General features: G+C 44.2%; 1 protein-coding gene across 4 annotated transcripts in view; it reads left to right on the forward strand.

The window, feature by feature from the left end:
* Nucleotides 1-14,526, forward strand: part of LOC131131913 (roundabout homolog 2-like) — an 87,743-nt gene that overhangs the window by 70,706 nt on the left and 2,511 nt on the right. For all 4 annotated transcript variants that reach the window (XM_058076947.2, XM_058076948.2, XM_078792208.1 and 1 more), the window contains 11 exons: nt 2,143-2,267; nt 2,356-2,527; nt 3,608-3,784; nt 4,685-4,711; nt 4,789-4,828; nt 7,696-7,823; nt 8,295-8,567; nt 10,110-10,272; nt 10,925-11,179; nt 12,437-12,636; nt 13,990-14,151. In XM_058076947.2, the coding sequence (XP_057932930.2) occupies nt 2,143-2,267; nt 2,356-2,527; nt 3,608-3,784; nt 4,685-4,711; nt 4,789-4,828; nt 7,696-7,823; nt 8,295-8,567; nt 10,110-10,272; nt 10,925-11,179; nt 12,437-12,636; nt 13,990-14,151 (1,722 nt within the window). The remainder of the gene's footprint in view (nt 1-2,142; nt 2,268-2,355; nt 2,528-3,607; nt 3,785-4,684; nt 4,712-4,788; nt 4,829-7,695; nt 7,824-8,294; nt 8,568-10,109; nt 10,273-10,924; nt 11,180-12,436; nt 12,637-13,989; nt 14,152-14,526) is intronic.

Here is a 14,526-nt window from a genome sequence, read left to right on the forward strand (position 1 = left end):
TGAGGCTGAGGCCGGCAGCCAAGTCCCCTCACATCACAAATGCAACATCCGGGGTGGGGGCGTCTGAAGCAGCTTACGCCGTGGACTCATTAGTGCTAGCGGGTTATGTTTACCACACAGCGGCAAATTAAGCGGCTTAAGCACCTTTTGTTTACCGGCACCATTCTTCCTGAGATTTGACTGGGATCTATTGTACCATGCATTGACAACTGCACACTGGTGAAGTCAGGGTGACCAAATGTCCTGCTTTCCCAGGGCATGGTTTCCTGTCCTGTTTTGTTGTTGTAGAATGAATGTAGTATGAATGTGAGTGGGAATGGTTGTTTGTCTATATATGTGCCCTGTGATTGGCTGGCCACCAGTCCAGGGTGTGGCCCGCCTCTCGCCCGAAAACAGCTGGAATAGGCTCCAGCATTCTCGTGAGGATAAGCGGTAGAAAATGAATGAATGAATGTTCTCAACAACGATAAAGTACCAATGGTAACCTATAGTAACCAATGGTAACTTATGGTAACCTATTGTAGTTCTGTGGTAACCTATTGTAGTTCTGTGGTAACCCTATGGTAACCTATGGTAGCTCTGTGGTAACCCTATGGTAATCTATGGTAACCAATGGTAACCCTATTGTAACCAATGGTAACCCTATGGTAACCCTATGGTAACCCTGTTGTAAGCAATGGTAACCCTGTGGTAACACTATGGTAACCAATGGTAACCCTGTGGTAACACTATGGTAACAAAGGGGAAATGAAGTTGTGATTATTGTGAAAAGTCTACCAAAAGGAAATATGTCTTCCAATGTTATGTTGGATGGTGATTTAGTATGCTGGCAAATTGAATATTCTTCACTCACCGGCACTGGCACAGCAACACTGGCACTGTGCATTGTGCCGATGTCTTTGATGCTTCCTGTTTTCTTTGAAAAATGGGCTGGAGTCTTCATATCTGGGGAGCTATGCTGGGAACTTTTCATCATTTCCTCCATTAGATGTTTGTGGCAAGCCCATCTGGAGACGTCAAGTCACAGCAAGCAGTTTGCCTCGCAGCCAGGCGGTGGACAAGACAATGGGATCATGGCTCACCTGCAACGGCGTGCATACCAACACCTTGCCTGCCGATAGCACTATTGTTCTTTATCTGCTTTATTAGGGCAGCTAATCATTCATCCGGCTGCTGTAAAGTCTTCTAAAGGCTGTCATGCAAACATGGAGCCCCGAGCACTGTGAAAAGTTAATGTACTTAGCGGTGTGGGTGACAATGTGGGAGCCGGCAGGTCAGGTACTTACATTTAAGAGGTGACGCATTAAGAAATGGAATCATTGCATACCCTACAGGCCAACCACTATTTTCATTCAGCTATATTAAAGTGGTCAAAGGTGTGCTATCTACTGGGTATAGCTTGGTTCCCGTAATGCATAATACATCCTGGGGCATGCTACGCAATTGTTGTTTGTCCCAGTGCATTGTTACCATAGGGTTACCATAGAGTTACCATAGGTTACCATAGGGTTACCATAGAGTTACCATAGGTTACCATAGGGTTACCATAGTCAAGTCAAGTCGTTTATTTATACAGTCCTTAATCACAGAGCCAATCAAGAGCCTCAAAGGGCTTAATATAGGTTACCATAGGGTTACCATAGGTTACCATAGGTTTACCATAGGTTACCGTAGGTTACCATAGGGTTACCGTAGGTAACCGTTGGTTACTATAGGTTACCATAGATTACCATAGTGTTACCATAGGGTTACCATCGTTTACCATTGGTTACCATGGGGTTACCATAGGGTGCTGTGGAGGGCGATGCAAATGCTTCAACCACACAAGACAAGGCATAATTAGTATCGTGACAACAACATAGTTGTTGCAAACTCCACACAGTGATGGCCGAGGGTGGGATTGAACTCGGGTCTCCTAGCTGTGAGGTCTGCGCGCTAACCACTCGTCCGCCATGCAGCCCTTAAATATATCCAATTATAATGAAATATTAATTAGTATAATACTTCAAACAAAGATGCTTTATTGGGTCCTTATTCTGGTTTATGTTTTGAGTGTGCAGGATTAGGGGTACGTGACTTCAGCTCATTACGGTTTGCTGCCTTACTGTATATTCTGTACATGTGTCTTATTTGATTGAACAGCACCCAGTGCGCCCCCACAGCAAGTCGCGGTGTTGCCTGTCGGGACCAGCAATAGCACCTCCATCAGCGTGTCATGGGACCCTCCGCCCGCCGACCAACAGAACGGCATCATCCAGGAATACAAGGTGGGCTGAGGCCTGTGTAGCTTCTACATTAGAGCAACACGCTGTGCAACCTGACAGTGGATCGTGTCGACCTGTTTGTTTTTGTCAGATCTGGTGTTTGGCAAACGAAAGCCGCTTCCATGTCAATAAGTCTGTGGATGCAACCATCCGTTCAGTGGTTGTCGGGGGTCTGCAGGCTGGGGTGCAGTACCGCGTGGAGGTGGCTGCAGGCACCAGCGCAGGAGTGGGGGTCAGGAGCGCCCCCCAGCTCATCACCTTGGGTAATTTCACCCACAAGACACAAGCCGGGCTAAAATGACCTAAAAATGGGCCGACCGAGGTGCCCATCACAGTTTGGGGTCCGGGAAAATGATTTATCAATTTAGCACCTTACAGACAGAAGATTGTGCTTCACGCTGCAGACATGGACTGAAAAATCAATAGTGGTTGATGACATGTAGTGTTTGGTAACACTGCCAAGTACTGTTGGCCTTATCAATAATCCACTTCAATATACTGTATGAGCTGCAGCCACTAACAAAACACAGGCGGCTTATCAGCCTATCACTTCTTCTAAAATAACCAAAGGAGTCTATAAGCCCGGAGTCAATATTGGAGCCCAGGCCAGATGCTCCTCATCTGTGACTTCTGACTGATAAATAATAACAGCTTTAACACACACAGAAAGGGAAACACGGGCCTGTGGGCTGCAGCTTAATGATGGCTGTGTGTGTGTGTGGGTCGGGGGTGGGGGTTCCTGACGGAGACTGTGAATCTAATTTCACAGCACAGTAGCTGCAACAGAAAATCAAACTCTGTCAGAGCTGCTCTGTCAATCTCATGTCTTTTCGGCTCCACTTGATAAGTGCACTGCTGAATTGATTAACTCAGCCTATATACGCCATAAGATGCACTGACACTCATTTCATACATTTCTTTGGCATCCCTCCTGGCCTGGCTATTGTGTGTGTGAAGGATTGGCTCATTAGCTGCAGAGACAACATGCAATGGACTCCAACACAGCATTCAAAAAAACGATAAAAAAGCATTTTAAAATCCATATAATAATGCTAAATGTGTCATTGATAAGGTATTCATAAGGAGGACTGAACTACCATAAATATTCATATTCATCCACTGGAATGTGTTGCCAGTTTTTGTTTGTCAGCAAGAGTAGAATGTTGCAGAAACATTATGAGACGGCATGACTTTCTGCGTAATTACAAACTCAGATTATTTTAGTAGGTTTCGTGTTAAAATAATCTGTAAATTGCTATTGTCCTGAGAAATACCTTTCTGACAGTACTAATGGAAACCGGACTTCTTGTTTTGCCGGGTGTTGTGTGTCGGGGGGCGCTCAGGTGCAGAGCAGAGGGACGTCATGACAGGGTCGGAGGGCACCAACAGCATCTCAGATGTGGTGAAACAGCCGGCCTTCATTGCCGGCCTGGGCGGAGCCTGCTGGATCGTGCTGATGGGCTTCAGCGCGTGGCTGTACTGGAGGAGGAAGAAGAGGAAAGGACTCAGCAACTACGCAGGTAGAAATCAATTTACACGGCCCCGCATCCATACAGAATCTCAAAGCTCATTTGGTTTCTCGCCCCAATGAGACTTGATGTCAGCACAGATTCGACTCCATTTGGCTAAAAGGCGGCGTGAAATAAATATATTCAACGCTGACGGAAATAGGCTCTTTTTATTTGATCCGTCGTGCATCGGTGTGCATCAAATACGCCGCGCTCCATCGGCGGCGCACCTCCGCGCTGTCGCACAGTCGTGTGAGATAAGTCATTTAACATCGCCTCCCGTTAGCAGACCTTTGCACATTAGCATGAAGCACGTTTGGATTTAGGGGGGACATCTACCTTTTTAGCTTTTCTCTGCTGAGCTTTGTGGGTTGGGTGCGTCGGGTGCATCGGGTACCTGGGCCTTCAGTGGGCTTTTTGGCCCCCAGACCCGAGCAAGATGAATGAATTTCAGAAAAGTTGGACTCTTTCGATCTAAATCAAAGTTAGAGCATTTGAAGAGCAGTTTGAAAAAAAGATTGTGCATCTCTAGTATCCGATTCATTGAGCCTACATAAGAGTCTAAGGATAATTATGGGATGTTATTTCATATCTAGAGAACTCTAATTAGGTGAAATCAAATATAAACAGCTTTTCCATGCCCTATGACAACTATGACAATACAAAATATGAATTAACATTGAATCCTGTATCACGTAATTTACGTATCACGGTCTGGTCTGGGACGTCTGCTGGCGATAAATGATATTGAGGTGCCGTCTAGGCCAGCAGAGAAGGCTTTGCTGGCCTTGGTGGCAGACCACTGCTAAATTCCCTCAGCATGATGATGAGAACATGCCGGGGTTATGATCTTGGTGAGTCACACGTAGCGATTTGCCCTCTAACACGGATTTCTTTATGGTGTCATTGCAGTCCAGTCCTTCACTTTCACCCGTGCAGGTACGTTTTGGCACGTAAACATCGCAGCCGTTGGACAGTTTCATTGCTTACATCTTTTCTTTCTTCTCTGCTTGAAGTCACATTCCAGAGGGACCGGGGCCTGATCAGAAATGGAAGGTAAGCATCAATTGGAACTGAAGAATAAACTGAGGAAAGTTTCACGTTTAAAAGCTTTCAGTCTGGCTTCTCAATGTCAAGTCCTCATTGCACCGGGACTGAGCTCGGAATACGATAATTAGCATACCCATTCTCATCTCTCCATCGTGTAAGAGAGTACGGATATATTCCTGATGGTGTCATTAATCACCTCTTTTGCAATGAATGCAAGCCCTTAATGAAGGCGGGCTGCTGAGGTGAGGACGGATGGCGAGGTGATGAATGTGCTATTTAAGTCCCAGCCTATTTGACTTTGGGCCGGCCCACGGAAGTTGAAGAACATTTGGTTGCCCCCCAACTCCATCGTTAATATTGGAAGGGGGAAAAGTGGCACTTGTGAGTATTGATTCAAGGAAGACCTTTTTTTTTGTTTGTTCTTTTTTTAGCGATGGAAGTGAAGCAGGCGAGGGCCCATACAGTTAGCATACACCCCGGTTAGCATGTTTTTTGGTTAACATCGAAAGGCAAATATTTTGCCTTGGTTTGCGTACATTTTCCAATGTCATGTTATTAACACAACATTGTTAGTCCAGCTGTGTTTGTGTTTAGCACAAAACCTTTTTGCTAGCTTCCTGTTAGCGTGGAAACAGGAAGCGGAAGTTGATGTCATCATAAACATTTCGGGTTATTTTACTGTGGAACTTTGCTTAGCGTATGCCCCAGTTAGCGTGTTTTCCAATTAACGGCAGACTGAAAGAGATACGATGAAGGAACATTTCACAAGACTTTTACCTTCATTGCAGCCGACAAAGATGAGACGTGGCAGCGAGATCGACACCTTCCTGTCACCTTCTCTAGCAAAACGTTCTTTGTCATTTTGGGTTATTTTGCGATTTTGATCAAAAGAAAAGCAGACACTTGAGGTGAGAATTGAGAACACAATTGAATTGAAGAAATAACTCATGGCAAAACAGGAAGGTGGTGTCCGTGTTGATTTCACTGCAATGATCATGTCTTCTATGAAGATAAACGTCACCTTAAATGTTCGTTCATCCCTCGTTTATTTTCATTGAACTGTAAAACATTTTGGGTCTTGGAGAGATGAATGGGATTGGCATATTTTTAATGCGGGGAGGGATGGATTGGGTTGGGGTCTGGTGTGGTTAGTCGGCGACCAGGTGCTGGGAAGTCGTCCAGTGTGTCACTAAAGGTTGGTGCTTGTTGTGTTTGGATGCGTTCAGTGGAGAAGACGATGCATGGGAAATGTGATAATGACATTGGGAGGGTCCTAATCTCAACCTTCATCTTATTACAATTAGCCGCTAGCTACAAATGCTTCAGATGATGAAATCAGGCAAATCTGTCTTGCAAAAAGAAAAAATAGCTAAGCTAGCTCGACTAATTTCAATTTGTTTTTTGCTTTTTCCAACCTGGGTGAACTTACCCCCAACCCCCCACCCCACCACCACCTGACATAAAACTAACGCAGCACAATCAATAATTTGGATTTGGAAGACCAGAGGCAAGACATTTTTTACTGCACAAAACAGTACAAACAAAGAGAACATATGATTACACAAAGCAGCACAATAGAGCACAAATGGATGCATTTGGAGGGGCTAGGTGAACGTTGTTTGAACGATAAAAGAATTTGTAATAACTCAAAAACAAAACAGCACAAATGAACGAACGATAAAAGATTTGTAATAACTCAAAAACAAAACAGCACAAACGTCACTTTAATTACACAAATGCGGCACAAACGAATGAAACTATTTTCCAATTATATCATAGCCCCGATAGTTTTGATTGCATAACAACAGAAGCTTGACAATTGTGTATTACACAAAACAGCACAAGTGAGGGGGGAAAGAAATTAGACTATTTAGGTTTCATTCTGAGCATCTCCGGGAGGGGGGCGGACCAGTAATAGCCGGGTACTTGAATCTTTCACAACTCAAAAAGTATGACAGCACAAATGGTCATTTTAATTGCGCAAACACAGGACAAACGAATGGGACTATTTTGTCTTCATTTCGAGCAAATTGGGGGGGCTAAAAAAATCATGTGTAATAACTCAAAAACGAACACAGCACAAAATATGTAATTGCACAAAACAGCACAAATGCGGCACAAAAGCACAAACGGACGGCACTTTCTGGGCTTTGTAGGGGGCCGAGTTCCCTCAGGTTTTTTTTTTACCAAGGAAGCAGTCAGATAAGAACCAGAGGCGTGAGAAATGATGGTGGAAAATAAAGCCCCCCATGGATGAACAGGCATGCACGTTAGAGCGGCGTGTGCTTGTCGCTACATGCAAATGCACGCGTGTGCTTGTGTATTTTACAATGGAAATTATTGATGTAATTGTTTGAACACCTTTGAGCCATCACCACGTCGGCTGTAAACAACCCCCCGGCGCCTGGCGAGCCAGGCCCAGTGGAAAATTCCCCCGTGTGGCAAACATGTAAACAGGCAGCAGGAGGCATGCAAATGGCAAATGTTGTGCTGTCGGCTGATACAACATGTCTTTGTTTTCTTCGCGCTCACAACTTTCCTACTCTGAAATCAACGTCAGTAAATAAAAAAAGGAAGTGAAAGCATCAAATGGGCTTTTGCTGTCTGTGTTGCCATGGCGACGTGGCTGAGCTGCCAGAGGCGGTCCATGATTCTCAATTTAAAATGTAAATTCCTGTTGTGCTACGGCTCTAAAGTGGATTTAATATGTAGTCAGACCTGCCTGCTGTCTCCGGGGAGAGTTTGGGCTCGTGGAGGCAGAAGTCTGATATAGACTTCCCACCGGAGAAAATATATGCACACAAACCTGATTTCCCATGCACGCCTCTAACGCCCGTCTTCCCTCTGTGTCCCCATGAACATCCTTCCCTCAGTCGTCCAGGGCTGCTGAAGGCGGGTGACCCCGGTCTACCCTGGCTGGCGGACTCGTGGCCCTCCACCAGCCTCCCGGCAAACGGAGGATTGGGGAGTCCGAAGGGCGGCCCTAACTTTGGCCGAGGAGGTAAACAGAAACACGGCCGGCTGACGGGAATGACGGTTTTAGCGTGGCCCGGCCCGACGGCTGTGATGCACGTCCTGCACGATGCGCAGTGACAGGGACTGACATTAAAACAAACACGCAGAGAAATTAAAAGTGCCTTTGAGGGCTGGACTTTGCTAATGTCGTTTGACAAGCCTGATATTTGGGCTTTCTTTTTGTGCTTTTTAAAAGCGGCCAGATTGATAGATCCATGAGTGTGTGTGTGCGTGCACATCGAGCCCAGGAGGGCCCGGCGTGGTCACGTGACCACTCCACAGGGCCCCCACAGCGTGTTGCATGTTAATTATGCTTGCAGATAATCACTTTCATTCACATCAAGTCTTCTCTTTTTTACCCAATGCGGAACACCAGCGCAGCAGGGAGTGTTAACGACCTTAAAGATTGTTAAGTTCATGTCATCTCGCACCCCCCCCCCGCATTTCCTTGTTGCAGACGTATTACCGTCGGCAGCGGTGGAGAAGACGGGCACCATGCTGTCGGACGGTGCCATCTACAGCAGCATTGACTTCATGGGCAAGGGGGGCTACGGCAGCCCCGTTCAAGACAGCCAGCCCACCCCCTACGCCACCACCCAGATACTCCAGTCCAACAGCTTCCACGAGCTGGCTGTGGACAGGCCAGATCCCCGCTGGAAGGCTTCTCTGCAGGCCCAGCAGGAAATAGCCAACCTGGGCTACTCGCTAACGGATAGACGTCCTGCCACCGGTACTCATTTGTGTGTGTTTGTGTGTGTGTGCGTGTGTTGATGACACAATACAGACATGCCCAACAACACAGCCTGGCAGTTAGACCAGCAAGGGCTAAAACGTGAAAGGCTGCAACTTAGCCACTTGGATATTTTGTAAAGCAACACGAGTGAAGAAGTTCAACAATCATGGAAACCTGATGAGGCCAACCTCGCTTAGTCATCATAACTAGAGGTATAACTGAAGGTATAACTACAGGTATAACTACAGGTATAACTACAGGTATAACTGGAGGTATAACTAGAGGTATAACTAGAGGTATTACTAAAGGTATAACTAGACGTATAACTGGAGGTATAACTATAGCTATAACTCAAGGTATAACTCAAGGTATAACTCAAGGTATACCTAGACGTATAACTGCCGGTATAACTAGAGGTATAACTAAAGGTACTTTGTTCGGATAGATGCAGCATAATGAGGATTTATCATGATGATGCGTACAATGATGATAACAAAACAGAGCTGACATCTAACTGCTTCCATGCTTCTCTTGATTAAATTTCCCACTTGTAATTATGACTTCATTCCCATATTTGACTTTATTTTTGTAACATTAATAATAATGATAATAATACATTTTATTTCAAAGCGCCTGTCAGGACACCCAAGGTTGCTGTACAGAAGATAAAAAACACCAATATAAAATACAAGATAAAAGAGAACATACAATAAATAAGAGCATACAATAAATTACAGGCAATAAATTACATTATAACATCAGAACCTCATTTTCTGTCACTTATTCAGTGTTTTCTTTGTTTCTCATAATTTTTAATCATAATTTTTTATTTACTTTGTATTTTATGTCATAATATTATGGTGTTGTACTTAAAAATTGAATGTTTTCTTGTTAGATTAATATTTCACTGAATATGAATTATTCCGATAAAATGTCAGCAGATTTTGGTTTCTTTTTTGTAGTGTTTGTGTTAAATTGCACTGTAATGTAGAATGTCCCGCGGGCAAATAAAAAAGACGCTTTGGACCCCCGAGTTAGCGGCCTTTTCGATGTGGTCTTCATGTAAAATGGAAAAGAGCGCATTTGTTGACATCGGAATGACCCCTTAGGATAACGCTCTTAATTACTCTTGGTCTTCATCAGAGCTCTACCCTGGGAGCTCATCTAGCCCAGAAATGTCACACAATCATGACGTGTTTCTTTGGGTTAACTTGATTAGCGATGGCGGAAACTCCATCAGCTTTCTGAGTTATCTCAGCGGTGTGGAGAGACAGGAAGTATGTTGTTGGTGGAATCTCATTGTGCTTTTGTACCATTGACAATAAGCCTTGTTCGCAGCTAAATGTCAACACTAGCCGAGATAAAGTAGAAGAAGCGAAGTGCTGTGCCTCGGGTTTTGATGCCTATTTAAGAAATATCATAACATTTTGAAGCCATAATACGCCATCAGCACATGAATGACAAACACGTCGGTGAAAACGTGGGACCAAATGGATATTGGTTCCCGACTAAACTTCCATGTGTCTTTCCCGCCCCCAGGTGCAAAGCTCGGAAGGAAAAAGAAGGTGAAGGGTGGAACAAAGAGCTCTAAATCAAATGGGACATGTTGGGCTAACATGCCCCTGCCTCCGCCCCCCATGCATCCTCTGCCTGGTACCGAAGTTGACCTTGACCGTTACCCTCAGGAAAGCCACGGAGGAGGGTAAGAGTGACATCACGCCGCCTCACACGCCAACATGAAACCACACAAGCACTCTGCAGCAGAGGTCATGCAGTGTCTCCCAGACCCCGGACCTACCTTTTTCTTCTGGAAATGCACAAAAATGGTTGGCTTTGTGATTTCAGGATCCTTATCGTCACGCCAATAACCACTAAAAACAAAATACCGGGCTATGTTTATGATGGAGCCCAGATGGTCAGAGTGAGCATTAGTGGTGTTCCTAACATTGTTACATTAAGTCTATGGATACAATAAAACCTTTAAGAAATGTCAGACTGTTCAGGAAAACAACACTTTTCAATTGTCACATGACGCCTGAACGCATGAAACCAAAACTTCAATTTGTATCCATATAACAGACTGAAAATGATACCAGTCAGCAGCTACAATTCCAACTAAACACATTTCTCAATCCACAAAGGCACCATACATTATACTTGAGGGCACACGTGTGACATGTTGATTTTCCAGACGGAATCCGATCCATATCTTCAATACCAGCCTGAATTTGACCTAGTATCGGACCGGAAACCAAATCAGTGTTATCACAAACTAGGGTACATACTGTGCCTGTTACTGTGCCCCCCACTGGAACTATCCATCACATGTTCAAGTATGTATGTCCACATTTCAGATATGACAACAACAGTTGGGCCCCACCTCTCTCCTACCGCCACCAGAGTTTGGACAATGAAGTAGAAGAGGAGAGAGGTCCCACTCCTCCTTTAAGAGGAAGGACGTCCTCGCCGGCGACAGCAGCAGCTCCTTACAAGCAGCCATCATCGTCCTCACTCAGCTCCGCCCACCATGAGGAAATGCAGTCTATTCTGCAGGCCCATTTGGATGAGCTAACCAGAGCTTACCAGTATGAAGTCGCCAAACAAGCCTGGTAAGAATTTGTCACTGTGAAATATGGAATGATGACCCTCATTTATATAAGACTCCGACCACATGATAATATCATCCCGACAGAACATTCATTCTCCTCCATCCAACCCTGTCTTCTGCATCTGTTCCTGATCCTATCCATCCTGGTCATTCCCAATGTGAACCTCAGTATCCTCATCTCTGCTAGCACATAATTTTGCCCTTTTGAGGAGTCATTAAACTACCAAAATGATTTCATTGACAAAAGTGGGGGTCCCTAAACCTATACTATCTGTGTACTAATTCCCCCCATATAATTTGGTGGTCCCTGAACCTCCAAAGTGATGGATTGACAAAAGTGGGGGTCCTTAAACCCCCAAAACAATTGATTTTATTATACTTTCTCAGGGGGGCAAAGCTATACTATTTGAGTCAATGTAGCATATAATTTGCTACTTCTGGGGGTCCTTAAACCCCCAAAACAATTGATTGACAAAAGTGACATTTCAGCAAACAAATCATATTTTCAAGTTCGGCTAATTGGAGACTTAATGACTTAACTTAAATGTCCGTTGGTGTGAATGTGAGTGTAAGTGGTATACATTGGCTGGCAATCAGTCTCCATTCCATGCGTGTTGAAAACCGACTCAATCATTTCCCTTGAGTTGTGCACATCATTGGCATCTTATAAGCCAGTGATTACATATTCTAGCTGAAATCTGGAGCTTGAGGAACACATCTCCAATGATAGCCTGAGAAAACGAGTCGCGTGGGCACCAACCTATGTTGGGTGATAACAAGTGGCTTTAGGCTCGTCAACTCTTCTGACATCAGTAAATAGAGGCGGTAATTATGCATGCATTGATGGAAGGATGTGAGCCATCATGCAGGACAGCTGTGGAAGAGATAATAGACATGTTGCTGACAGTCTTTGCCCATCCAGATATCCTTTATCCAGTCCATTTAGAAGCCAATTGTTTGCACAAGGAACATCAGCATGGAGAATGTAGTCAGTTAAGTCTCTGCACACATTGTGGATATGCACCTATTCTGCATGCCGTGTCTTGTTTTTGCATCAAAGGGACCGCATACAGTGTAACTGTGAAAAGTAAAGGCAATTTTGGTACATTGTGTTTTTTAAGCCACCATTGGTAATGTGTGTTTTGGATTGATAAGATGTCATTTAACAGTCCCCGTAAGGTCAGATCACTTTATTGATTCTGTGATCCTGAAATCTGTACTGGCTGTTGATATCGCCTGTTTGTGCACACTGTATCAGGCACATGAAGAGCAATTCAAGCATGGCCAACAACGCCATCACTCCCATGGACTTCATGTCTTCTACGCTGGGCTCTGACTTGGGAGACACTCGCCTCTCTGAAGATGAAGAGGAGGAAGAACGATACGCTGTTGTGTCGAAGAATTTATGCGGCTTTGACTACTCTCCTGGACATACATTGGATAATCTTGAGGTCTCAGGTGTGTAAAAACGTGGTAAAACAGCATAAGACATTTGATAAGATATTTGCATCAGAAGTGGGATGCAACTTAGACACACACACTTATCCTGGCGTTCATCCTTGAAAACTATTCACATTTCAATCAGGTTTTTTTCTTTTCACCGTAAAATGTGCTCGTCAAAGTCAGAATCAGCCAGGCTGTTCATATTACCTTCAAGTTATTCTGGCAAAGGCATCAAAAGCATAACATAAAGCATAAAAGCATATACAAACTGTAAAACTCCACTGAAAAGTGTCATATCTTGAATTTAAGAAAGAATGCATTTATAAATAGGCTTCTTTTCTTTGGAGGGAAACATGACAGCGTTTCCCACAGGGACTAAAATACAGCATTTTTAGACGAGGCTGTTTGATAGGCTAATGGACAGAAGTGCGCATCATCACTGCGGGGCCAAATACAGGTCAGTGGGTGTAAAAATACTGGCAAGCATTAGCAATGCAAACATTTCATTATCTTTTGTTAGGCTGTCACATACTGTGAGTCAGTGTGTTGTTGTGAACAAAGGCAGCATGGTGGCAGCATGTCCACAGAGGATACCGTCGTGCGATCACAGCCCTTTTCCTCTCACTTATTATCTTCTATATCTTCGTCTTGCTTTATCAAAGTACTCTTTTAGCGTTGTGAGTTTATTAGGGTGTGGTTTATATATGCTATATATAAATATATGCAGTATGTATGACGCAATCTCTGAACCTTCCGAGTAAAAATTCGACAATAATTTCAAGTTGAGGTGCAGGCAAAACTTCAATCACCGCCATGTCATTAAAAAATGCTAACAAAATAACTGAACAATGATATGTTCATACCAAATGGTGGCAAAGAAAACAATGCACTCACAAATAATTCAGGTTGGTGATAACAGTTGTGATGATTGGACACCGCTCAATACGTAATTAGGTTTATAAAAAGGTTTTTATTGACGTGGACCTTTGGCCCTGTTACTGTAGCCTAGCTTATTGCACAAACACCAATTCATGCGCATGATGGTGTTGGACACCAAAGGTAACGATTGATAATTAAAAAACTTGTGATACTATGAGAATAAAGTCATGCTGTTATGAGATGACGATCATTTAAAAAGAAAGTTGAAATATTTGAAATACAACCCCCCACCCCCACCCCAAACGAGCAAAGTTTGGAATAGAAGATCTGGAATAGATCTCTGCAGGTTCATGGAACATGTACGATTTCGTTGGGGTTTGTTTTAGTTAGTTTTTCTTGGTTAATTTTCAATGTTACCACTCTTTTGCATAGTGCACATATTCAGAAGTTGCATCTTTACGACGATGGTCCCTCTCCGGCCAATTGCAGGTAAAGGCTCCCAGTTGTGTCGCTCAGACGGCTCTGGGACAACAGATCGTGGCCCGCAGAATACACATAGCCTTGGCCACAAGAGGGCGCAAATCACTGGTCCCAAATCCCAGACGGCTAAGGTCGGGACGCTGCCCAGAAGAAAAGACAACAACACCGAAGGTAGGTTGGGGGTTTGGGCATCGCTGTTTGACTGGGACCTTTACCAGACGTGTGCATTTCCAGCCATACATCCATCCATCCATTTATCCACCCATCTAGCCATCCATCTATCCATTTATCCATCCATCCATCCAGCCATCCATCCATTTATCCATCCATCCATCCATCTAGCCAGCCATCCATCCGTTTATCCACCCATCTAGCCATCCATTCATCCATCCATCCATCCATCCATTTATCCACCCATCTAGCCATCAATCCACCCATTTATCCACCCATCCATTTATGCATCCATCCATCTAGCCATCCATTCGTCCATCTAGCCATCCATCCATCTGTTTATCCATCCATCCATTCGTCCATCTAGCCATCCAT

This window comes from Doryrhamphus excisus, linkage group LG1 (assembly GCF_037039965.1).
Source record: "Doryrhamphus excisus strain RoL-2023G ecotype Guam linkage group LG1, RoL_Dexc_Guam_v1.1, whole genome shotgun sequence".
Classification (NCBI taxonomy): Eukaryota; Metazoa; Chordata; class Actinopteri; order Syngnathiformes; family Syngnathidae; genus Doryrhamphus; species Doryrhamphus excisus.